At 44.2% G+C, this 26,546-nt stretch overlaps 1 protein-coding gene across 5 annotated transcripts; it reads left to right on the forward strand.

Annotated features, from left to right (window-relative positions):
• The first annotated feature begins 315 nt into the window (after positions 1 to 315).
• Positions 316 to 25,833, forward strand: MTRF1L (mitochondrial translation release factor 1 like). 5 transcript variants are annotated; one of them, XM_075554355.1, is made up of 7 exons: positions 320 to 614; positions 4,283 to 4,362; positions 10,355 to 10,538; positions 11,527 to 11,690; positions 14,273 to 14,390; positions 18,750 to 18,795; positions 19,099 to 19,220. In XM_075554355.1, exons 1-6 carry the CDS (start codon positions 371 to 373, stop codon positions 18,764 to 18,766), a joined length of 807 nt encoding a protein of 268 aa, XP_075410470.1. In that variant the 5' UTR covers positions 320 to 370; the 3' UTR covers positions 18,767 to 18,795; positions 19,099 to 19,220. The 5 variants fall into 5 exon arrangements, with proteins under 5 accessions (XP_075410473.1, XP_075410470.1, XP_075410469.1 ...); XM_075554353.1 differs by lacking the exon at positions 18,750 to 18,795 and adding an exon at positions 21,196 to 25,833 and having other exon boundaries at positions 322 to 614; positions 19,099 to 19,235; XM_075554354.1 differs by lacking the exons at positions 4,283 to 4,362; positions 18,750 to 18,795 and adding an exon at positions 21,196 to 25,833 and having other exon boundaries at positions 321 to 614; positions 10,380 to 10,538; positions 19,099 to 19,235.
• Positions 25,834 to 26,546: the final 713 nt, after the last annotated feature.

Consider the following 26,546-nt stretch of genomic DNA (forward strand, 5'->3'; position numbering starts at 1 on the left):
TGCCCTGCGCCGCCCAGGGGCAGCGGAGTAGCTAGCCTACCGGCCTTCACAAGAGTGGGCTCGTAGTCCCCCCCCACCGCTCCGCAATTGCCAGAATCCGTCTGTAGCCTCGCCGCCCCGCCCCTTCCGCTTTTAGCACCGCCCCCGCTTTTAGCCCCGCCCACCCCTGGCCTCCGCCCCTAATGCAACGCCAATCTACCGAGACGGAAGTTCGCGCGCAGCTACCGGAAGGCCTTTTAAACCCAGCGCGTTCGTAGGCTAGAGCGCGCAGTGGATGATCGCCAATGGGCACCGCGACTGCGCATTGCGAGCTGGTGCAATCCGTCACTTCCGGCCTGTTCTAGTGCCGGTGCTGGAGCTCGTCCTCGCGATGCGGGGCCGGCTGCTCTGCGGGGTGGTGCGGTGCTTCTGGCCCCGCCGGGCGCCCGGCCCGCCCCGCCGGCCTCTAAGCTGCGGGAGCCGCCCACTGGAGCAGCTGTTCGCCCGCGACGGGCCACTGCGGACCTTCCTCGAGCGCCAGGAAGGGTCTGCAGCGGGGCCGAAGCTGGCGGAGGTGGCCAGACAGTTGAGCGAGAAGGAGCAGGAGCTGCAGGAGACCGAGAGCTTGCTGCACGGTAGGCCGGCCGGAGCAGGCCTCGGGAAGCCCCGCGTGGCTTCCCTGGCTCCTCTCCTGTCCCGGGCCATAGGGAAGTCTTAGCAATGTGCACTTATCAATTGCAGTCATAGGATAATACCTAATCAGTAGCCTTGCAAATTCCGTGTAGTCTTATAGATTATGCCAATGTAACCAAAGCTCTGTAAACTTTCTACACGGAATGATAACGTTAGAGACACATGAGTGGAAGCCTTTTTTCTTTTCCTCTGTTTCCCGTATCACTTCATCCTCAAAAAAGTTATCTTTATAGGTTCACAAATACTAATTACAAGATTGTAGCTACAACACCAGAAACTTGACAAAATCAGCCACCTGTGTGGAAAATTGCAGCAGTGCTTGAAGCCCTGCAGAGGAAACCACGTGATTGGAAACCTCAGTGTGGTGACAGCTTTGACCTTTACAAGGTTCAGAGTAAATTAGCATACAGGTTTAGCTGGACCGTGTAGCCAGTAGTTTGGGGCTGCTAACCCCAAGGTCATTTCAATCCCACCAGCCGCTCAGTGGGAGAAAGGTGAGGCTCTCTGCTACCCATAAAGATTGACAGCATAGAAAACCTTATGTAGAGTAGCAATGAGTCAGTGTCCACTTGAAGGCACTGGGTTTTAGCCTTGTAGGGATATTATTAATATGTATGTGAAAAGCCAGCTTCCAAACCTTGTTGTAGTTACCAGGATGTTGTTTCTGTTGTTAGGTGATGTCGAGTTAGTTCTGACTCTTCGAGTCCCAGTATACAACAGAACGAAACCCTGCCCAATCCTGTGCCAAGGATAGTTTATTAAAAATAAATTATGCTGGGACAGTGCACACACTTTTGGACAGTCACTGTGGTGTCACAGTGAATAGTGTCACCCATTGGGTCCTTTCACGCACACAACACAAAACACCTAACAAAACCTCCACCAAATAATACCACTGACTTTGTCTCTCTTTCTTTGCCATGTCTACCGAGCCCCTGGCCAGATGTTCATAAACTACCTGAATTTAAAGCTCGAGGCTTAAGTGAAATCCTTTTTTGCTCTGTGTCAGAGGTCAAACTCCCTCCCTTTTCTCAAACTCCCTGCAGTCACAGTGCTCTAGGATCGGAGAGAACTGCCCCTGTGAGTTTTCGAGACGGGAACCCCTTACGGGAGACCTCTTTCTTCCTTTATGGAACCTAACAAGTTGATATGATTGGTGGTATATTCTGGTGGGAGTTCACTAGCTCACCTGGGACAAACAAGGCACTGTCCTGTGTTCTAGACCAATATTTCTCAGAATGTGGAGTGACCCCTGCAATAATAGAAAACAAACCTGTGACCATTCTTTTTGGAGCCCCAGGGGATGCCACAAGGAGCCTTCGTGATGTAGTGGGTTATGTGTTAGGCTATCAACCATAAAGAGGTCAGCAGTTCAAAACCACCAGCTGCTGTTCGAGAGAAAGGCGAGGCTTAAAGAGTAATCTCGGAAACCCATAGGGGCATTTCAGCCTTGTCCTGTAGGGTGGGCATCAGTCCATGGCTGTGAGTTGGTTTTTGTTTTTTGAGGGGATGCAGAGCTGTTAGTCCAAGAGCCACACTCTGAGCAGCAAGGCTCTAGAGAAGATCTCTTGGGGAGAAGTAACTATATTACAATGCAGTAGAAAAATAAGAAAAAAATGTTAATAAACACCAATTAGAACAGTCTGATGCCCCCTGGCAGAGAAGGGAAGGCTTTGCAGAAGGATAAAAGCCCACCCTTAAAGGGTATAATAGTGTAGTCTCTCTTGAGCCCTTCAGACTGCTGGGCTTTCTTTTATGTATTTACTTCACATAATTATGGTGTAGGATGGAGTACTCTAACCCTGAAAGGTAAAGTCACTGGGTGCAAGATTGCAAGAAATAGGGGTTGGATTTCACTGACAATATTTTTCACCACTGTATTATGTTAGAGCCCTGGTGGCATCGTGGGTTAAGTATTGGGCTGCAAACCACAAGGCTGGCTGTTCAAAACCACCAGGTGCTCTGTGGGGTACAGATGAGGCTTTCTACTCTCACAAAGAGTTAGAACCTCAGAAACTCACAGGGACAGTTCTGCCCTGTGCTAGAGTCACGATGAGTCCAGTTTGACTTGAGATGGATTTTTGGTTTTGTAGCCATTTAGAAAGTCAAGGAAAAAGAGATGAAGATACCATGGAAACCAGTGAGGAGGCTAAGGGATTAGATATAAAGGAGGAGTTCTAAGAGTAAGAGAAACTGGTGGCTAGGGTGTTACAGGATTGACTCATAAATAATGTTGGGACAAGTATCTCTTTTTAATCATTTTATTGGGGGCTCATACAGCTCTTATCACAATACACCCATCCATTGTGTCAAGCACATTGAGATAAATATCGTTTAGAGAAAAATAGAATTGGTTTGACAGCTCAACCAAGCTGAAAATTTAAGTAGATTTAAGCGTTAAATATTTTAACACTACACACAGAAATTAACAGAAAATCAGGAAAATGTTGCTGACAGACTGCAATTCAGCTTTAAAAACAGTAGCTATCGTCCAGCAAATGACTTACTATATATGAAAAAAGCAACACGAACCAAACCCCCTCTCATGGAGTTGATTCTGACTCAGCAACAGCCAAGACTGTCATTCAAATTCTCACTGGGAGTGGATGGTGGGCTTGAGCTACCCGACTTGTAGTTAGCAACCCAACCTCGCCCACACAGTGCCATTATATGTAAAAAACTTAACTGCCATTGAGTCATATCTGACTCAGTGACCCCATAAAGTATGACACACTCCTGAAAAAGCCAAACCCTTCAAGCTGAGTCCCTCTCCTGCCTGCAGAGAACAGGGAAGGACTGCTCCAGAGGGCTTCCAAAGGCCGTAATCTTGAGCGGAGCCCTGGCAAAAAGCACTCGGTCAGCAGTAGGAACCCACTAACTGTGCCACAAGAGAGCGAACGATTACAGCCTTGGAAAGGCTACGCAGCAGTGGTGCTCTGTCCTCTAGGGTCACCGTGAAGTGTAACTGACGTGACAGCAATGGATGGGAGTTTTGTAGATACTTCAGAGGCGCATGCTGCCACATCTTTCTCCCACCGAACATCCGGAGGCTACAAACCAACCGCCCACTGAACAGCTGCACACCAAATCCCTGTGCCACCAGGGCTCCTTCGGGTTGGCCTTTGTTTGGTGCTGTTGAATGATGGAGTCTAGTTGCCCATCTCAACACGTTCCCTTTCTCCTGCACAACACTAAGTGGGAGTGCTATAAGCATATTCATATATTTTATAGAAGAGTATAGAAAAATATTATAACTTATGTTTCGATGGTTTTAATTTTACTCTCATTTGTCATAAGAAAAAGGGTTTTTAAGCTACGTGCTTATGCTTATCAAGCCTAATATTTAGAATGGCACTTTTAATTAATGACAGTTATTAAAAGGACTTTCTACTTCTCTTAAAGAGTTAGTCTTAGAAACCGAGCAGGGCAGCTTTACTGTACTATAGGGCTGCTATGAGTTGGAATCATCTTGATCTCAGTGATTCCTGTGGCTGACTTGTTAAGCGGGCAAGAGACTGGTGTCTTCAGCTGCAATAGGATAAAAGTGCTACTTTGAGATCTGCTGGCAAACCAACATCACTTACGGAAACCTCGCTACCTTTCTTCTTAGATGAAAATGAAGACATAAGGAAACTTGCAGAGAATGAAATTACTTTGTATCAAAGAGAAATAGCTCGACTGAAACATCAGGTATGATCTTTGCTGGGGTTTTTTGTTTGTTTTTTAATCATATTATTGGGGGCTTGTACAACTCTTATCACAATCCATTGTGTCAAGCACAGTTGTACATTTGTTGCCATCATCATCCTCCAACAATTTTATTTCTACTTGAGCCCTTGGTATCAGGCTCATTTACCCCCTCATTCCCCCTCACGAACTCTTGATAATTTTTAAATTATTATTATTTTTTCATGTCTTATACTGTGTGATGTCTCCCTTCACCCACTTGTCTGTTGTCCGTCCCCCATGGAGGGGGATATATGTAGATCATTGTGATCTGTTCACACACACCCCCCACCTTCACCTCCCTCTCCTGGTATCCCTACTCTCATTATTGGTCCTAAGGGGTTTATCTGTCCTGGATTCCTTACATTTCCAGCTCTAATCTATACTAATGTACATCCTCTGGTCTAGCTGGATTTGTAAGGTAGAATTAGGATCCTGATAATGGGGGAAAGGAAGCATTAAAGAACTAGCGGAAAACTGTATGTTTCATCAGTGCTATACTGCACCCTGACTGGCTCGTCTCCTCCCCACAACCTTTCTGTGAGGGGATATCCAGTTGCCTACAAATGGGCTTTGGGTCCACACTCCACACTCCCCCTCATTCACAATGATACTTTTTTTGTTCCTTGATGCCTGATACCTGATCCTATCAACACCTCCTGATCACACTAGCTGGTGTGCTTCTTCCATGTGGGCTTTGTTACTTCTCAGCTAGATGGCTGCTTGTTTGTCTTCAAGCATTTAAGACCCCAGATGCTATTCTTTTTTTTTCTTCTTTTTTTTTGCCCTCAAATAAAAATTTAATGAAAGTAATTGAATCAAGCCACTTTAATGTTTATGGCTGGAAGAGGTTTTTTTGTTTGTTTTGTTTTTACATTTTATTAGGGACTCATACAACTCTTATCACAAGCCATACATATACATACATCAGTTGTATAAAGCACATCCATACATTCCCTGCCCCAATCATTCTCAAAGCATGTGCTCTCCACTTAAGCCCTTTGCATCAGGTCCTCTTTTTTTTTCCCCTCCCTCCCCACTCCTCCCTCCCTCATGTACCCTTGGTAATTTATACATCGTTATTTTGTCATATCTTGCCCTATCTGGAGTCTCCCTTCCCCCCCTTCTCTGCCGTCCCTCTCCCCGGGAGGAGGTCACATGTGGATCTTTGTAATCAGTTCCTCCTTTCCAACCCACTTACCCTCCACTCTCCCAGCATCACCCCTTACACCCTTGGTCCTGAAGGTATCATCCACCCTGGATTCCCTGTGCCTCCAGCCCTCATATGTACCAGTGTACAACCTCTGCCCTATCCAGCCCTGCAAGGTAGAATTCGGATCATGGTAGTTGTGGGGAGGAAGCATCCAGGATCTGGGGGGAAGCTGTGTTCTTCATCGGTACTACCTCACACCCTGATTGACCCATCTCCTCTCCTAAACCCCTCTATGTGGGGATCTCCATTGGCCGACACTTGGGTGTTGGGTCTCCACTCTGCACCTCCCCTTCATTCAATATGGTGTGTATATATATATATATATACACACATATATATTTACACACACATTGTGTATATATACACACACACATACATATATACATACATATACACACAGACATATATATATACATATACACACATATATCTTTTATTTTTTTGCATGGTGCATTATACCTGGTCCCTTTGGCACCTCGTGATCGCACTGGTTGGTGTGCTTCTTCCATGTGGGCTTTTTTGCTTCTGAGCTAGATGGCCGCTTGTTCACCTTCAAGCCTTTAAGACCCCAGACACTATCTCTTGATAGCCAGGCACCATCAGCTTTCTTCACCACATTTGCTTATGCACCCATTTGTCTTCAGCGATCCTATCATGGAGGTGTGCAGCCAATGATAAGATTTTTTGTTCTTTGATGCCTGATAACTGATCTCTTCGGGACCACTCGATCACACAGGCTGGTGTGTTCTTTCATGTGGGCTTTGTTGCTTCTGAGCTAGATGGCCGCTTGTTTATCTTCAGGCCTTTAAGACCCCAGTCACTATGTCTTTTGATAGCCGGGCACCATCAGCTTTCTTCACCACATTTACTTGTTCACCCACTTTGGCTTCAGCAGTTGTGTCGGGAGAGTGAACATCATAGAGTTCCAATTTAATAAAAGAAAGTATTCATGCATTGAGGGAGTGTTTGAGTAGAGGCCCAAGGTCCTTCCGCCACCTTAATATTTAACCTATAAATATAGACACATAGCTCTATTTCCCCATCCTCATATACCAGACGCTATTCTTTTGATAGCCAGGCACCATCAGTTTTCTTCACATTTCCTTATGTACCCGCATTGTCTTCAGTGATCGTGTCAGGAAGGTGAGCATCATGGAATGCTAGGTCCTTGTTGTTAATGAATTTTTTTAGAGGTTTATAAAAAGCATGGCAGTTTTCACTTTGCCTATATAAGGTAGGATAAACAACCCTGAGGTGAAAACAACAGGACTGAAGGTCGGGAGGTGGGAGAAAGGGAGTAGGGAGCCAACAAACTCAGGCAAGGGAACAAGAAGGGGTCTAAAATCAATGGCGAGCAGAGTGTAGAATGCCTGGTAGGGTTTCATCCTGTGCATTGAAGCTGAGAGAAATTACTGAGACCTGAATGAAGGGCGAGCATTGACAGTGGGGCAGGAGGAAAGTAAATGGAAAACAGAGGAAAGAAGTAGGAGGCCAAAGCTATTTATGTACATATAAATATAGGAATGTGTATATGTAAATATATTAATTTATAATGATAGAGATATATGTCTTTGTACATATACTCATGTGTTAAGTATTAAGGTAGCAGACAGACTTTGGGCCTCTACTCAAGGCTTCCTTTAACACAAGAACACTTTGTTCTAATCATCTAGCACTCTGTGATACTCATTTTCCCGACTTATTCGCTAAAGACAAAATGGGTGCATAAGCAAATGTCCAGATGGTTCCTGGCTATCAAAAGAATAGTGTCTGGGGTCTTAAATGCTTGAAGACAAGCAAGCGGCCATCTAGCTGAGAAGCAACAAAGCCCACATGGAAGAAGCACACCAGCCTGTGTGATCATGAGGCGTTGATAGGACCAGCTATCAGGCATCAAAGAACAAAAAAATCATCTCATTGTGAACGAAGGGGAGTGGAGTGGAAACCCAAAGCCCATCTATAAGCAACTGGACATCCCCTTACAGAAGGGTCATGGGGAGGAGATGAGCCAGTCAGGGTGCAGTGTAGCAACAATGAAACATACAACTTTCCTCTAGTTCTTTAATGCTTCTTCCCCCACACTATCATGATCCGGTATCAGGTATCAAAAGATCCAAAACAAACAATTGATGCAAACAAGGGGGGTTGGACTCCAAAGCCCATCTGTAGACAACTGGATATCCCCTCACAGAAGGGTCACAAGGAAGGGACAAGTCAGCCAGGGTGCAGTATAATACCAACGAAACATAACATTCCTCTAGCTTGATTGCTTCCTACGCCCATCATGACCTCAGTTCTGCCTTACAAATCCTGCTAGAGTATGTACATTGCTACCAGTAAGAGCTCTGGATGCATGGAATCCAGGCCAGATAAAACCCTCAAGAAGCATACTGGGAGCAGCAATACCGTGAGGGTGTTGAGGGGAGGTTGGGGGAAGGGGTCAGAGAGAAAGGGGGACCAATCATAATCATAAAGTTGGAGATATATATAAAACCCCATTCAAGGGGGATGAATATGGAAGGTAATGGATGGTGTACGATAAAAGATAATAATATTGATACATAATTGGTCAAGGATTCACAAGGGCAAGAGGGTGGGGGAGAGGGCAGAAAAAGACCTTCAAGGAGCTGGACCGACACTGCCGCAACCATGGGCTCAAGCATAGAAACAATTGTGCGCATGGTGCAGGACAGGGCAGCGTCTCGTTCTGTTGTGCACAGGGTCACTGTGGGTCAGAACTGACTCAATAGCGCCTAACAACAACAAAGCGCCCCAGTAGCAGAGTGGATTCAATGCGGGTTGTTTACCAGAAGGTCTGCAGTGTGAAATGGCCCGCCACTGCATGGGACAAAGGAGGGTTTCTCTTCCCAAAGACGTACGATCTTGGGTACCCACAGGCACAGTTTTACTGTCCTCGTGTCCATATGAGTCAGATTAGACTCAATAATAGTGAGAAAGGGCTGTTGAGTATGTAGCATAAGTTAAGAAACCGATAGATGTTGATAGATTTTCCTAGTAATCATCCATTTTAAGAGGCCTTTTCTGTACCCTTAACTAGTAAATAGGAGCCCTGGTGGCATCGTGGTTGCACAGTGGATGTGATCCTCCACATGGTTGGAAGTTCCAAACCACCAGCCGCTGTGGGAGAAAGTTGGAGCTTTCTCCTTCCAGAAACTGTCGCTATCTGAGAAACTCACGGGCAGTTCTGCCCTGTCCAGTAGGGGCACTGTGAGTCTACATCCACTTGATGGCAGTGATTTGGTTTTGAGTTTTAACTACTAAATAGAAGGTTGCCATGAGTTGGACTCCACCGGATGGTAGTGGGTTTGGTTTGGGTTTAAATAGGAACTGAGTATGAAACTGAAGAAAAGGTAGGGGTAGGGGCATTTCTGGCCTACTTGAGGCTACACAAAGGAGTAAGGAGAATCTAATTCAGATCACTGCTGATTTCTGTAGGCAAAGGGCCAGCATGCCTCTACCATCTGCTCTTCTTTACCCTCCTCTTGACACCAACATTCCTCCCGCGCTTCTCGACTCCTCTGCTGAGTTCTGATTCGTTGCCATGGCCACACAAACTCAGAGACAAATCTTCACGACCATGGGTTTATTAAGGAAGCTATCGGTTACAAAATACAAGGGTACAGTTCTTCTGTCTGTAGCACTCTTCTCAGCCACGTCTCTGGTCCTCAGCCTCCCTTGGCCCCTACCTTGCTGGTCAGCCTCACGGTCTTGACGCGGCTCCTCAGCTCTGTCTTCTGGTGCTGGCTCTGCTGCCTCCACCACTTGAGACAGACAGAGATCTAGCACACGCTCTTCTTGATGGTCACTGGGTTCTCTCTAACTGCTTCTGAAATGGCTCATGTCTACACCCAGAGGAATGACAAAACTGAGCAATCCCATTTATTAGTGTTCCACACACCCTATGTGGTCTCACTCAATCATCTATTGGGAATTACAAAGACAGGATAGAAGGGCCATTCCAAGTACTTTTATTCAACACTGAAACATAGTAATGATGGAAAACAGAAGAGCAACCTCACTGTGCTGCCATCAAGGTTTCCATTCCTAGAGACCCTACAGGACGGGAGGACTGCCCCTGCGGGTTTCCAAGATTGGAACTCTACAGGGGTAGAAAGCATCCTTCTCCCTCAGAGCGGCTGTGTTTGAACTGCTGATCTTCTGGTTAACAACCCAGTGCATCACCACTACCACCTGGACTCTTATGTTGGAGTCCTGCGACATGATTTCTTGGCCCTGAGCTGCCAGTAACTAGTGAGTAATTTACTATTCAACAGGTTAGTGAACCCCAGTTTCTTTTACATGTAAAGTGAAGGTCGTGAAGCCAGATCATCTCTGGAGCCCTTTCCGTTCAGAAATCACAGGTTTCTCTCCCATATTAAGTAGCTTTAAAAAACTAACAATGCAATTTGAGTACATTTATTTTTCTGCCCAAGGAGACCATGTATTTCAGGAGGTTAGAAATTAGTAAGTATCTCCTTTCTTTTGTCTACATCCAGGATTGCGTCCTACTCATAGCGAGCACTTCATTCTGACAGGATACTAAGAATAATGGATTTAAACAGCGCACGAACTTCAGAGAGAAAGCAAACAAGGCTGTAAGCTTTAGCTAAACCTTAGTGTATGGCATAGTATCATCTTAGCATTAATGTTTTCCTGGAACTTTAGATGTTAGCTTTTTAGCAGTTGTTAATGATAGGAGGGATGGTATTTTTGTATTTACAGATTATCTTCCTCTTGGTTCCCTCAGAAGAAACAGATGAAAATGATCTGATCCTGGAGGTAACCGCCGGCGTAGGGGGTCAGGAGGCAATGCTGTTTACGGCAGAGATATTTGAAATGTATCAGCAGTATGCTGCATTTAAAAGGTGGCACTTTGAAACTCTGGAGTATGTCCCAAGTGAAATAGGTCAGTCCATGACCAGCTTGATTTATGTTATGTTATGAGTAAGGTGTGTGTGTGTGTGTGTTCGTCTTTCCTAGGAACAGGGCTGGATAGACCACGGGTAGATCTGAGTGAGAACTCATTTTGTTCAAGGCAAATTGCTTACATAGTCCGGTGCTCATCATTTACATAATATTTTAAAATGCAAATGTGTCAATTTGTAAATGCCCTATAACAGCGGTTCTCAGCCTTCCTAATGCAGCGACTCTTTAATACAGTTCCTCATGTTGTGGTGACCCCCAACCATAACATTGCTACTTCATAACTAATTTTACTACTGTTATGAATCGTCATATAAATATCTGATATGCAGGATGTATTTTCATTGTTACAAATTGAACATAATTAAAGCATAGTGATTCATCACAAAAGCATGTAAGTAATTATATACTGTAAAATATTCCTAATGACAAATAAATGAAATCTTGTCTTGAAGCATGGTGTAGCATGGGTAAGTCTTCATGCCGGGTACTCATATGTGGGCATATCTGCATGTGGGCGGACCTGCCTGGAGATGCACAGAGGATTGGTGTCTGGTTCCAAAGATCTTTCTGATGGGCTTGGGCGACTCCTGTGAAAAGGTCTTTTGACCCCAAAGGGATTGAGACCCACAGGGTGAGAACCGCTGGTCTATAAAATGTGAGTCAGTCTGTAATACTGGCTGTTGAATGATTAGTGGTCTTTCCAAGCAGTCTTTTCCACCTGGAATTGAATTAACCGATTAACACTGTACTTGCTTTATGTGTAATGAAAGAAATGACAATGCTAAGCATTAAAGCATTGAACAGCAATGCTGAATTGTTTAATTAATGTGGCTTACAATCAATGTGCGTGCATGAGATTTTTGATGGCTCTTCCAAATACATGTCTATATAGTAGAAGTGATGGCCAATTCCTTGTAACTGGCCGGAATGATAAGATCTCCTTTTTCAACATTCCCCATCTTCCCCAGGTGGCCTGAGACACGCATCTGCCACCATTGGGGGTGCAGAGGCCTACAAGCTTCTGAAACATGAAGGCGGAGTGCACCGAGTGCAGAGAGTGCCTGAGACCGAGAGGCAGGGCCGCATCCACACGAGCACCATGACCGTCGCTGTGCTGCCCCAGCCCACGGAGGTAAGAGGGGCCCTTGGCTGCCCGCTGGGCGGTACCTGCAGGATCAGCAGTTTGAACCCACCATCTGCCCCTCCAGAGAAAGGTGAGACAGGCCCTATAAAGATTTATGGCCTCAGAAACCGCAGGGAGCCGGTTCTGCTGCTCCTGCAGGGTCTGAGTTGGGATCAGCTCAGTGGCACTGGGCTTGATTTTGGTTTGGGGTTGAAGCACAGTCACCTCCTGCCTCCGTGGGAACTCAGAAGCCAGTCCCAGTTATTGGTCTCAGTGACACATGTGTATGGACTTGAGCGTCTCTTGAGTAATTGGTCTTTATCACATACTGAGTTGCTTTTAAGAATTGAGGATCTCAGGCCAAACAGTGTTAACTTTAACAATATCATGAAAGATTTATCTTACTTTGCCAGATCAGTGTGATTTTTAACTTTAGAAATGTGAGTGAAACCATAGTAACTTTTTCTTTCCTAAAAGGTCTATGCTTTGTTTTGGTACATAGATTTCTCCCATCCCTCATCTACTTGTTATGTGTGTTGGATGGAACTCAGAGTCCCAAGTCCCTCCGACCAGCAAGGACCATGAGGGCTTGGTTTTCTCTGCGGTTTCTTCCCCCTTCGGTAGTCTCGCACTTTCTGTTTGCTTCATCCCTTCACCTCATGTTTCTACCTCCTCACACTCATGGGATTCTGCTTCAAGAACGGGCTTCCTCCCCAAGTGGCTCCCTACTTGCCAGTAGTTGGTCACGTGCCATTGCCACCACTCACTCCCTTCTGCTTCCCTCTCGTTGTGAGACTCAGCCCTAGTGGGCATGTTGCTTATTCTTCCCCCCAGGTCACCTGGGCTAGTTTTCACAAGACGGATTTAAAAGTAGTCTGGATTTTTTCATTTTAAAGAAACAACCCCCACATCTAACCAAGAGTCGGTTTTTGCAGTTCTCTATAAATATCGCAGTCACAGTGCTTGTACTGTAAACCCATCACTGTGTGTTACACGAGTATTACATGAGTAATTATAGTACTTCTTCAAGGTTGACCTGCACAGTAAATTTCAATAAATGTTTCTGTTGTTACCAGTTTAAGAACACGAGAAACCAAATTCAGCCATTGAGTCGATACTGACCTATAGCAATCCTATTTAAAGTTTCCAAAACTAAATCTTTACAGAAGCAAAAAGCCTCATCTTTTCTCCACAAAGCAGCCGGTGGGTTTGTACTGCTGTCCTTGTGGTTAGAAGCCGAAGGCATAACCCACCTACCCCACCAGAGCTTCTGATACCTTGTAGGAGGGCCTCTGAATTTGTCTGTTTTCTGACTGGCCCTCTTTATAGCGAGTTGCTTTCTGTGACAGGCTCCTACAGTATTACTAGCAAGAAGCCAATGTGAGCAGGCGTAAGGACCTAATAGAACTGTCACTCCCTAAGCTGCATGCCTTACAAGGAGGCTTCCTCTTAGGGTGTCGATAACGAGGATGCTCTCGTTTTCCAGGAGCACATTCTCAGTGTTAGGTAATTAACTTAGTTGGGAAGCTCTGGTTTGCTTATATCTCTTCTGGAAAGCTAGCTTTATGTAAAAGGAAACATTTGGTATGTTCTTCTAAATAAAGTATTGGTGTTTGGAGATGAGCCACCTCGTCTAATTCTGCCGCCACTTCTAGGAGGAACTCAGAGGGGGCATGTGGGCCCATGGAACAACAGTTTCTACCACGGCTGGGGTTGTGGACATGCTCCCGCGCCGTTCCCGAAACAGATGCCAGTGCCACCATGAATGGAGCCTCGGCGCTGGCCTTCTTGGTCTCTGTCATTTCCGTTTGCCTCACCTCTGCCTCGGGATAGCTGACCATCTCCATGCTTAAAATAAACTGTTCCCTTCGTCCTCAGTCTCATTTTGCTTTTCCTCCAGATTTCTATGTTTTGAACTCAGAAGTACACCATAAAATCTCCTTTATTGCCCTCCTTCCATTTCTAATAGTATCAAGGTCTGCTGCATGTGCTAAGAAGAGAGTAATAGCAAAGTTTCAGTTAACGTGTTGTGACACTCTACATGCCAAAAGGGCGCCCCGGCTGTATGCTGTGGGCTAGGTGTGGGACTGATAACCGAGAGGCCAGTGATTCTCCTCGGGAGAAAGATGAGTCTGTTTGCTCCCCTAAAGATGTCCAGTAGTGGAAACCCTCTAGAGACTCACTAGGTGTCAGAACTGACGCGATGACCGTGACTGGTACGAGGTGGAATCAACTCAATAGCAGTGGGTTTGACCTCTCTGTCTCCCAAACATACAGTGGTATCCTTCCAACTACTTTATATATAAATCCTACGCTTTCTGTGTCTGGCATAGATTTACAAAGTAAAACCTGCAAAAGCCAGAGCCAGTGTAAGTTGGAAACCTATCAGAACAGGAACACACAAATGTTTCCCGTGAAAGGAATGGTAAAAGGTGGTCAGGCTGCACCTTGGCTCAGGCAGAGAAACTTGACTATCTGCCGAGTTCCGGCCCTCACAACTTCCAGTGTAGTTACAGATGGCTAGTCCTTTTCCTCAAACAGTCGGTCTGAAGCATTTTCTTTAACATGCCCCACTTTTCTCTTACGTACAGATTAACCTTGTGATTAACCCTAAAGACCTGAGGATCGACACCAAGCGAGCCAGTGGAGCTGGGGGCCAGCACGTGAACACCACAGACAGCGCTGTCCGGATCGTGCACCTTCCCACAGGTAGGCGACAGGTTCCTTAGAGGGGGACACTGGGGAAGAAGCCATGTTGGAAAGGCTTTTCTCACTGTCCCCTGAAATAGAGCCTCATATACAACTGAGCAAGGCAAAGTCCTTGACAACTTCAACCTTTTCTCCATTTGTCATGATGTTACCTATTGGCCCAGTTTTGAGGAATTTTGTCTTGCTTAGATTCACAATCAGTGCTCATAGAAGCAGCAGTCACGAGATCAAAAGCATTGCATTAGGTAACTCTGCACAAGACCTCTTAAGAGTACTGAAAAGCAAGGATTCCTGACCCAAGCCATGGCATTTTCAGTTACCTCATATGTATTTGAAATTTCGACACTGCCTAAGGAAGACCAAAGAAGAATCCTGCATTTGAATTGTGATGCTGGAAAAGAATATTGAAGTACCATAGACTGCTCAAAGGATTGTCTTGCAAGAAGTATGGCCAGAGTGCTACTCAGAGGCGAGAATGATGAAACTTCATCTTACATATTTTGGACCTGTTATCAGGAGAGATCAGTCCCCTCAGAAGGACAGCATGTTGGGTAGAGAGGCAGCGAAGCTGAGGGAGAGCCTTAGGGAGATGGAATGAGCATGACTGCACCCATGGGTTCGAGCAATTGTGGCTGGCAGAGGACCCGGCAGTGTTCCATTCTGCTGTGCACAACTTCACCTTGTGTCAGAGCCAGCTCCATGGCACCTAACAGGAACGACGACATAGAAATGAGCAGTGATCTCCTTCACCTGAATTAGACTTATCTTTAGTGGAAACTTCCCTTTCAGGATAATTACACCTGAGAGGACATTTCTGTACTAATGTTACTCATGACACTAAAAGAAGCATTCTTTGATGGTGTAAGGGGAGGGAGGGAGAGAGGGGGAAGTTGCTGGCTAGAGGGCAGAGAAGTATAGGGATGGTCTCTGATACACTAAGAAGGAAGTTGGCAAAAAATGGCAGCAGGGGAAGACACCGGGAAGTGTCTTTAACAAAAGTTAAAAGAACAGGTGCACACTGGCCAAAATTAGGAAAACGCACTAGACATAACATACCTTCTTGAAGGATGAGTCACCAGGTCTAGAGGATCTGGACCATCATCTAGAGCAGGTATCCTCAAGCTGCGGCCCGCGGGCCGTATGTGGCCCGCCGAAGATATTTATCTGGTCTGCCAGTTGTTTTTGCCACCACTATCTGTCCTGCTTAGCAGCCGACTTGTCCAGTGTGCATAGGAATTTGTTCTAGTTTGGTTTTAAACTATTGTCCGGCCCTCAAACTGGTCTGAGGGACAGTGAACTGGCCCCTGTTAAAAAAGTTTGAGGACCCCTGATCTAGGGGGCCATCAAGGTCACTTTTTTAATAGAGACAAAGACAAGGTTCTACTTTCTAGTTTGATGAGTAGCAGCTGCTCATGAGCAGCCCTCTAGAGTGTCATTGGTCTCCCTTGTCCAGAGGAAAGACGAGTGATTACAATCAAAAGAAAGATATGAAAACAATTAGTAGACAAATGGGCCACACAGCATCAGTCTCCACATACCTCAGACCAGAAGAACTACATGGTGCCCAGCTACCAGTAGCATCAACTCTGAAAAGGATCATATTAAAAAGTCTTGCTTAGAGTGGAAGAAAAATTTGGAACAAACCTTAAAATCATAAAAGTAACCAGGGACCAACAGTTCTGGGGGGACATGGGAAAGGGGGAAGTGGGGGGAAAGGTGGTGGCGTTAACAAACCCAGGGACAAGGGAATAACAAGTGATCCAAATAGGTGGTAAGGAGGGTGTAGGAGGCCTGGTAGGGTGTGACTAAGGGTAATGTAACCGAGAGGAATTACGGAAACCCTAATGAAAGCTGAATATGATAGTGGGACAAGAGGAAAGTAAAAGGAAATAGAGGAAAGAGCTAGGCGGTAAAGGGTGTTTATAGATGTCTAAATACAGGAATGTACATATGTAAATATATTTATATATCATGATGTGGAAATAGATCTATGTGCATATATGTATAGATTTAGTATTAAGGTAGCAGATGGACATTGGGCCTCAATGTACTCAAGTACTCTCTTAATGCAAGAATACTTTGTTCTATTAAACTGGCATTCCATGGTGCTCACCTTCCTGAGGCAATCTCTGAAGACAAAGCGGGTGAATAAGCACATGTGAAGAAAGCTGATCGTGCCCGGCTATCAAAAGAAATAGTGTCTGGGGTCCTAAAGGCTTAAAGGTAAACAAGTGGCCATCTAGCTTAGAAGCAACAAAGTCCACATGGAAGAATCACACCTGCCTGCCTGCATGCTCACAAGGTGCCAAAGGGATCAGGTATCAGGCATCAAAGAACAAAAACTCCTATCATTGTGAATGAGGGGAAGTACGGGGTGGAGACCCAAAGTCCATCTGTAGGCAAGTGGACATCCTCTTAGGAAGGTTCGCAGGGAGGAGTTGAGCCAGTCACGGTGTAGTGTAGCAATGATGAAACATACAACTTTCCTCTAGTTCCTAAATGCCCCCCCACCCCACCCCCACTATCATGATCCCAATTCTACCTTACAAATCTGGCTAGACCAGAGGATGTACACTGGTACATATAGGAACTGGATACACAGTGCATCCAGGGTGGATGATCCCTTCAGGACCACTGGTGTGAGTGGCAATACCGGGAGGGTAGAGGGAGGGTTGGCTGGAAAGGGGGTACCAATTACATATAACCTCCTCCCTGGGTGACGGACAACAGAAAAGGGGTGAAGGGAGACGTCGGACAGTGCAAGATAAGACAAAATAATTTATAAATTATCAAGGGTTCATGAGGGAGTGGGGAGCAGGGAGGGAAGGGGAAAAAATGAGCTGGTGCCAGGGGCTTAAGTAGAGAGCAAATGTTTTGAGAATGATAAGGGCAATGAATGTACAAATGTGCTTTACACAACTGATGTATGTATGTATTGTGGTAAGAGTTGTATGAGCCCCTAATAAAATGATTTTTTTTTTAAAGTAACCAGGCTCACTGATAACAGGATTGTAGTCTTATCCCCCTTCGGGTCTAGAATTGAACTTCATTAAAATAATCAATCATTTGAGAGCAAATGGAAAGTGTTTACCCAGGGACTGATGGCTGGAAGAGGAGGCCGCGTGGAAACAGGAAACACAGAGAGGAAGTAGAATAAGGAATGCCACGGATGAGCTGAAAGAAAGTGTTTGGATTGTTGAATTTCTTCTTTAACCTAATCACAATTTTTTTAAAGAAAGAAAATGTAAACAGCTAGCCTTGATAGATAGCCTCCTGAGGTTTATTTAAGTAAGAAACCCTGGAGACTTTGGTAAAGGTTGTATTGTTAACTACAAGGTCAGCAGCTCAAAGCCACCAGCTAGTCCTTGGAGGAATGAGAAGGCTATCTGTTCCTGTGAAGATAGATGGTGTCAGAAACCCTACAGCAGGTCACGAGTAGTTGGCATCAACTCCACAGAGGATCGGGTTTTTCTACATCAAAAAATGGTCTGAATCACTGGAAGGAAGGGATGTGGACTCCTCTGTGAAAACTAAAGCCTTGGACCTGCTCCCACAAACATGGAGGTCCATCCACAGACCTTCAGGAATTCTAGATAGAGACTCTAAGAAGTCTGTTTTTTAAATCATTTTATTGGGAGCTCTTATAACAGTTCATACATCAATTTTATCAAGCAGATTTGTACATATGTTGACTAGGTTAAATTACATGCGGAGTGTACATGCTGCTACAGTGATTTGCATGTGGTAAGAGGAGAGCAAATCCCACCTATCTTGAAAGAAGACAGGAATCTCGACAGATCTCATGAATTGATGAGAATGCTGGATTGATATGTTTTCCAAATATGGGAAAGCTTCATCTTAAACTTTTTAGATCATGCTTTGTGATGCTTGGGGGGGGGGCCTTCAACAGGCTTACAGAGAATGGAATTAAAATATAATGGAATTTTTCCACAGATTTTTTTAAGCCTCCTCATAGAGTATGCATGAACATGGTCAGAAAAAATAAGAAAAATGGAAAGGCATACTCCAAAACAGTAACAGAGATTATGTCTAGTAAATGAGCCCTGGTGGTACAGTGATTAAGCGCTCAGCTGCTAACAGGAAGGGAGGTGGGCTGGAGGTGTGAGCCTATGGGAGAAGGATATCACAGTCCATGACTGTAAGACTTGGAAATCTTTCAATTGGATTCAACTTAATGCCAATAGGTTTTATGATTTTTATTCCTGGTAATGATTTTTAATTTCTTTATATCCGTTTTTCTGTAGTGAGTGGTTATTACTAACAAAACAATGATGGTAGCTAGAGCCAGAGGTGTAAGAAAATAATTGACATTAAACTGCATGTGTGCTTTCTGTTTAGGAGCCCTGGTGCTGTAGTGGTGTCAAGCTGGACTGCTAACTGCAAGGTCAGCAGTAGTTCAAAACCACCAGTCGCCCCTCAGGAGAAAGATGTGGCTTTCTCCTCCCGTAAAGTTTCAGCGTATGTGTGCCTTCCATATGCAGCTACTGTGCACTGTCGCTCAAATTTATATGTCTATGTTCTTAAACACACTTTATAAAAGTTACTTGTTGAAAGTTTTCCCTTTATATTTGAGGCCTCTATTTTCTCTCATTAAGAAAGGAAAAAGGACGAGCAGTAAAAGACATGTTCCTTGATAATGAATGAAGATCATTCTTTTTAAAGTCTTTAATTCTCATAACACTATCAGGCATTATCTCTGAGTGCCAGCAAGAGAGGTCCCAGCTGAAGAACAGAGAGCTGGCGATGCGAAAGCTCCGCGCAAAGCTGTACAGCATGCATCTGGAAGAAGAGGCCAGCAAAAGGTACCAGGCTAGGAAGATTCAGGTAAGCGGGATTTTACAAATGTTTTTACAGAATACATAGGTATTATAGATAAGCTTGCCCTGGTGTCATACTGGTTACATTGTTGGGCTGCTATTGCAAGGTCAGTAGTTTGAAACCACCTGCCCCTCTCAGGGAGCAAGGAGCCTCTATTGCCTTGAAGAGTCAGTCTCAGAAACTCAAGGAGCAGTTCTTCCCGGTCCTCATAGGGTGATCTTGAGTTGGTGTCAACTCAGTAGCAGTGAGTTTGGGGGTTCTTTGTTTTTAATTTTATTGGGGACTCGTACAACTCTTATCACAATCCATGCATACTACAATTATTTTAATAAGTAGTTTCCCTAGAAACTACTTTTTGCCCTTTTTTCTTTAATCGGGTGTATGTTTTCTCACACTTTTAAGCAGAGTTCATTTTTAAAACAAAAGATGCATTGATTCATTCTGAATCCTGAAAATTATGGCTGCCATAAAATTGGCAAGCAAATTGAACTTTTTTCCTTCCTTTGTTATGTAATGTGACAACCACAAAGTCCCCTGAAGAATTCCTAGGGGTAAGCCCTCACCTGGTGGTACAGGGGTTAAGCATTTAGCTGTGAACTGAGAGGGTTGTTGGATAGAAACCACGAGTGGGAGAAAAATGTGCCAAAACCTGCTCCGGTAAAGATGAATGGACAGTCTTGGGACACAATGTGGGGCAGCTCTTCTGTCCTGGGGGTTAACCGTGAGTCATCCATGGGCTCACCACCATTGAGGAGGACTGCAATTCACAGAGACTGAGTATATTCAGCTAACAAATTACGATTGGTAGAGTTCTCTTGAAGGCCATGAACCAGCACCACCCCGTTCTATTCGTAAGCACGGTGTCTCATTTTTTTGCATGGTGCCTTTTAAATTTTTCTTTTGCTGTTGTCTTTGTCTTGGTGCATCAGTCCTGCACCAACTTCCCCTTGACTTTCTAGAGTAGGCTGCCTCCCCTCTGTAAATTGCGTTTCCGGTACATAAACAGCCCTCATCAGGACAGCCAGCCCACAGGCCACTTGGGCATGAGAAGCAGCCACAGTTCCCCACAGCCACTTCTTTTTCTGGCTTGTCAGCCATCGATGGTGGACTGTTTGACTCTCATTCCTAGTGGACACTTTGAGCTGAAGGTTGGTGTGGAGGAGTCCCACATCCCTCGCTTGGACTAGAAAGGTGTGACTGGCTCTCTGGGGGCTCTGGGGAGTCAGGCTAGGGAAGTGCCAGGGTTCCTGTGCAACCAGCCCTGTAGGAACACCAGTGTGCTCAGGCAGCATCCCCCTCAGGACTAGGTCATGCTCCCACTGCAGCAGCCCCTCGGTGGGAGGGCTGTGCACTAGCGCAGAGCAAAGGGGTGGCTGGAGTCTGCACTGTTCTTTTTCCATTTACCAAAGCACTGAATCAAACTCCATCCATGACTTATTAACCAGGATTATACTTGTATTATGTAAGTATGATCAAAAGCCAATATTATCGCATAATAATTGATGGTAAATGAGACCTGGAATTCACGTATGGATATAACAAGCATGTGGTATATGCAGGCGTGTGATAAATCAGAACGTTTTACACAGTTTTGGAGATTTCTACCCATTATGTGTACACTATTTGCAAAAAATACGTGTACACACACACACACACACACACACACACACAAAACTATATGCCCGGCTCTTCACATCTATCATCTCTGTGTGGTGTTACTGTTGGTACTTCCCATATGGGGATGCCCACATTTAGAGTTGAAAAATTTTTCTTGGCGTCCTAACGCTTTGAAGAATACACGTTCCATGTCATTTAGGGAATTTAAAATGTTGACAATTAAAAAAAAATGTTGACAATTTAGTTTTTGCATTATGTTTCATAATATACGTCAAGAACGTAAGTGCCACACAGTTAAACATATAACCTGCCTCAGATCTAACTGCAGCTTTTTTTTTTTCCCATGTAGGTTGGAACTAAAGGAAGGTCAGAGAAAATAAGGACATACAATTTTCCGCAGAACCGAGTCACGGATCACAGAATAAGCAAGTCCCTGCATGACCTTGATAGATTCATGCGAGGAGAGGATCTACTCGATGAACTGGTGCAGTCACTGAAGGAGTGTGCGGATTATGAAGCTCTGGTAGAAGTTATTTCCCCAAAAGCTTAAGTTGACTTTTTAAAACCTTATTAAAAGACTTATAGCAAATCACACTGTGTAAATATACTCACCAATATTCTTTTGAAAAACATGGCTTATTCCATTTGAGAGGCATACATTCTTGTAGCAAATTTATAGAAGCCTCTCAATGCATTCGTAAAAAAAAGAATATTATCATGACTATTGTAAATCCTTTGACCTCTTCCTTATAAGTAGACAAAAAAAGTCTGGTTTTATGTAAAATATTTAATACGTGATTAAAATCTTTATTTCCTAACTCTATTATGGAAAACTTCACACATTAAAGAAAATAAACATGATAGTAAATACTGCCATAAGAGCAGTTTGAACCCAGGAGGTCCCTGGTGCAAATGGTGTACACATGTACACACACGTGCACACACGTCTCCAAACTCAAATTAGGTACATCAAGTACCTCGATATGCCTCTGAAGAAAGGCCTGGAGATCTACTTCAGAGAAAAACAAAAGCCAGCCATTGACAGCCTGTGGCACTCAGTTCTACTACTTGGGCACACTGGGTAGCTATAATGGCAACTGGTTTCCTGGTTGGTAAAGAACACATGAGAGAGGTTGAGAGTGCTGGTCTGCAAGCTGGCACTGGTTCCCATTTTACTCATGAATGATCAAACATAATTTTGCAACCTAGGCTCCCTGGTGATGTGGTTAAGCACTGGGCTGTGATCCACATGGCAGTTCCTAACTACCAGCCACTCTGCAGGAGAAAGGTGGGGTTTTCTACTTCCTTAACTGTCTAGGAAACTCACTGGGGCAGTGCAGCCCTGTCCTATAGTGTCCCGATGAGTGGGCATCAACTCCATGGCAGTGAGCTTGAGTAACAGGAGGAAGCACAGTTGAGTGCCATAATCCCTGGCATGAAGCCTACTGGAACCTGTAACATTTTAAGAGCCTTGGAATTTGGTAGACATTTGTACAAAAAATCATCTACACAGCCTTCTCATCTATAAACCATGCACTGTCACTTTCCCCCCTGCCCCTTCTGCCTACAAAATAGTCCTTGTACCTGTTAAACTAGATGTCAGTGTCCACCCAAAGTACCTTAGACCCTAGGCAGAATTAACAATGGCTCCTTCATTTTTATTCTTACACACTTTAATTACATAACAGCATGTATCCATACATACTGTTATGTAGGAAAGAGACCCTAAATTAACATACAATTTGGAGAGGCTACTTCATGACAAATGGGGATGACACAGACCAAATCATGATTGGTGGGAGATCAAGTCATCACAGGTGCAAGCAGGACTGAAGAAATGGCTGGAATCCATTCATTACTGCAGATTGGAATGGTTTACAAGATTGGGCAGGGCCTCCCAACCACTTTGGTCAGGGTATGAGTCATGACCATGTGGCCCTGTACCCCAATTCCCATCAAGGGCAGGCCCAGGGCAACTTTCAGAGCTAGAATGCTGCTCCCAGGACAGGGCAGGCCTGTTGTAGCTAATTGCCTGAGGACAAAGCTTTTTTTACAATTGCCTACCAAAGATCAGGAAGAACTCAAAAGGTTAATCCTATGTAGGGAGTCAAAATGGATCTAGGGATCCCCTGATAAACTAGCTCTTCGGCAACCCAGCACTCAAAAAAATGTAAGATTTAATACCAAAACTTACTGGTTTACTCCTGTCTCAAGATTGTTTAATAAAAGAGGAGAAAAAAATGATTAGGGCAAAGACTGTACAGATGTGCTTTATACAATTGATGTATGTATATGTATGAACTGTGATAAGAATTGTATGAGCCCCAATAAATTGTTTTAAAAAAAAGATTGTTTAATAAGTGAGTAGAATAGAGTGGGTCAGGAATAAAGTGAACAAACACTGATATACTTTCTCAAGTTATCTCAATAATAGATGAGATTATTAATTCTCACCACTTAACAGCTAATGTAAGTAGCGCTAAATGATAATCAAAGACTAGAGCCTTTAGGAAGGGCTACAACTCAGTATAAAAAACGCCCACATCTGGGCTAATGAATAGCATGAAAAAAACAACCCTGACATCAAAGATTTAATTTTACTTGAATTCACTCTCAATGCTCATGGAAGCAGTGATTAGGAAATGAAAGGGCAGACTGCCATTTGGCAACTCAGCTGTATAAGACCTCTTTTAAAGTATTACAGAACAAAGATGTCACTTTGACAGATAAGGTGTCCCTACCCTAGCCATGGTATTTTCATTGCCTCATATGCCTGTGAAAGTTAAACGACAAAGGCTGCGCAAGAGCTGAAACATTTGATTACTGTCAGAGAATATTGGACTGCCAAAAATCCAAATCTGTCTTAGAAGAGGTACAGCCAAAATGCTCCTTAGAAGCAAGGCTGACAAGACATCCTCATTTACTTTGGACACGATGTCGAGAGACCAGTTCATGCTTGGGTAGAGAAAAGATGAACACCCTCGTCCAGATGGATTAATACAAAGGGCTGCAATAATGGACTTAAAACAGGATTGCAAGGATGGGGCAGAGCTTCATTCTGTCGTATGTAAGGGTCCCTGAGTCTGAACTGGCTTGATGGTGCCTAACAAGTAGAAGCACTGAATAGCTGCCCCAAAGGCAGTTATGGTTAAAATATTTTTAAGAAACCAGAAGTATTATTCAGAAAAACTGAACTCGAACTCAAACTTCAAAGTGGCAGACTACACCAAAGTAAGTCAAAATTCACTCTGCTAGGATGGCAGTTTTGAAGCGGTACCAATAGATGGTAGTGTCAGGTCCAGTCATGTTGGTTCTGACCCATAACCACCCCATGCAGGACGGAATGAAGCACTGCCTGGTCCCGCACCATCACAATGGTTCCTATGTTTCAGCTCAATGTAAACAGCACTGACCACATACAAACAGTGCTGTTTAAAATTAAGCTGGTCACGGTCCTCTACAACTTGTTTCTCATCGTGTGCATTTTTTTTTACAGCATTACCAGCCTCCCTCCCAAATTTATTAATCTGACATCATTTTGGAGAACTCATGCTCACAATGAGCCACCTGCTAATCCCTGCTTTCCTACTGCAAACTTTCCAATCCTCTCCAATTCCACTGCTGCTACTTTTGTCAAGAATAGCTTTTCCCCTGGAATATTATAGTCCTGACTTTTCTCCGATGTTCTCTTGTGTGCTCTACTTCACTTTCCCTGCTTAGTATAAAAGCAAGGCTCTGATCTTGTGGCTCCTTTACTCAGAATCTTAGTAGGCTGTCCCTCAAGTGAAATCCCAATTCTCGCATTCAATATACTCATGACCTGTAGCCATAATAGGGCAAACAGGGCTTTCTACTCCCCTAAAGAATTCCAGTCTTGGAAACCCATAGGAGCGGTTCTACCCTGTCCTATGGGGTCACCATGAGCATGAGCTTGATCGCAGTGAATTTGTAGACAACATAATTTCTTAGCCTATTTTCACACACTTCCCCCTTTTCACTGCTATTGAGTCTGAGTCATAGCGGGCCCAATAAGACAGGGTAGAACTGCCCCCTGTGGGCTTCTGACACCATACTCTTTATTGGAATAGAAAGCCCTTTCTCCCACAGAGCAGCTGGTAGTTTCAAACTGCTGGCCTAGAGGTTTTAGCAGCCCAATGTGTAATCACTATGCCACCTTTTTCTACCACATAATGCATTTTTTCCTAATAAATGTACCCTGCATTTAAGCTTTCCCTCATTTTGTTCCGTATACCATGCCTCCCTATGCCCAACTCCATCAAAGGAATCCTAGAGTAGGGTATGTTATGTCCGCTGAAGAGACACTTGATTGTGTTTGGACAGACTTGTCATAACTGAAAGAAAAAGGCAGAGGCCAGCGATCCTGTTAAGACACTCAACAATGTCCAGGGCAGCTGGCCCTAACAAATTTCTGGCCCACTAGTGCCAAGACTGAAAAATCTGTCCATCTACTTAACCTAGCACACATAAGCGACTCCTCTGCCCTATGAAAACCCCTGCTATAACTTTAGATGTATCTGACTCCTTCGATGTTCCGTATTACACAACTCATCCTCTCTGAATTTATAAACTTACCAAGCATATATTGTGTTAGACACTGTGCTGATCACTGACATAAATCCAAGGGAGGCTTGCATGCTGTAGGTCTGCCTAAGAATTTGCTGAAAGTATAAGGAAATTCTCTTGGCAATTCATGTTCTACCCAACAGCCAGGGCCACATATCCTAATAGAGGTAAGCACCTGCTTGCTTACTTATTAAACCTCAAATACCTTTCAGAGTCAACAATAAAAAATACTGACATCTCCCCAAACCAAACCTACTGGCCATAGAGTCCATTCCAACATGCTTGACGTTTTTTAATACCTAGAATGCTGTTCAGAGTTATGACTATATTCCAGACACTTTAATGTGGACCTGCCCTTAAAATGTATCTCTTACCACGTTTGAAAATAAAAGCGTAAAATACAGCTGACTTCTTATGATTAAAAGAGGGAATTGAGAAATGCGCTACAAGCAATCAAGAGCCCAGCACATATTCTCCAGCGTAACACAGGGAAAAAAATACAGACTTTTTGAATCCTAAAGATGAACGTAGGCATCTTCACTTACAACTAGTTATCTGGTTCTGTGCAAATTAACCTTACTGTGCTAAGCCTCATCATCATAAAATGAAAAAAAAAAAAGTACTTGGCCCCAAAGGAGAAGCCGTCATGGCTTTACTATTCAACAAACAACTCCCTTGCAAATAATTATGCTTGTGATCAGAAATGGACAAACTGTACTAGTAAACCTAAACGCTGGTGCTTCCCTAACCTCACTTACTACTCTGGCCAAGCCTGGTCTTTCCCCTTAACCCAAGTCACAGGGTGAACACCCATCTAGCTAGTAAGCAGGTTTCTGCAGTCAGCTCTTTGTCCTGCCTAGGTAAAAGGCCTGAGGCATACCTCGCTACCACCTCACACTTCACACATCACCCAACCTTTAACATTATTTTATCTTCCTCTTTGCTTTTCTGAAAGTGTTCACTTTCCCTGCTTAAACTTCCTAGGAAAACTGGTGCACAGGGCTGTTAACGCTTTCAGCTGCAATCAGCAGTTTGAACACTGACCTTGGGAGAAAGAAGACTTTCTACTGCAGTAAAAACTTAGTCTTGGAAGCCAGCAGAGGCAGTTCTACCCTT

This window comes from Tenrec ecaudatus, chromosome 7 (genome assembly GCF_050624435.1).
Source record: "Tenrec ecaudatus isolate mTenEca1 chromosome 7, mTenEca1.hap1, whole genome shotgun sequence".
In the NCBI taxonomy this organism is placed as follows: Eukaryota; Metazoa; Chordata; class Mammalia; order Afrosoricida; family Tenrecidae; genus Tenrec; species Tenrec ecaudatus.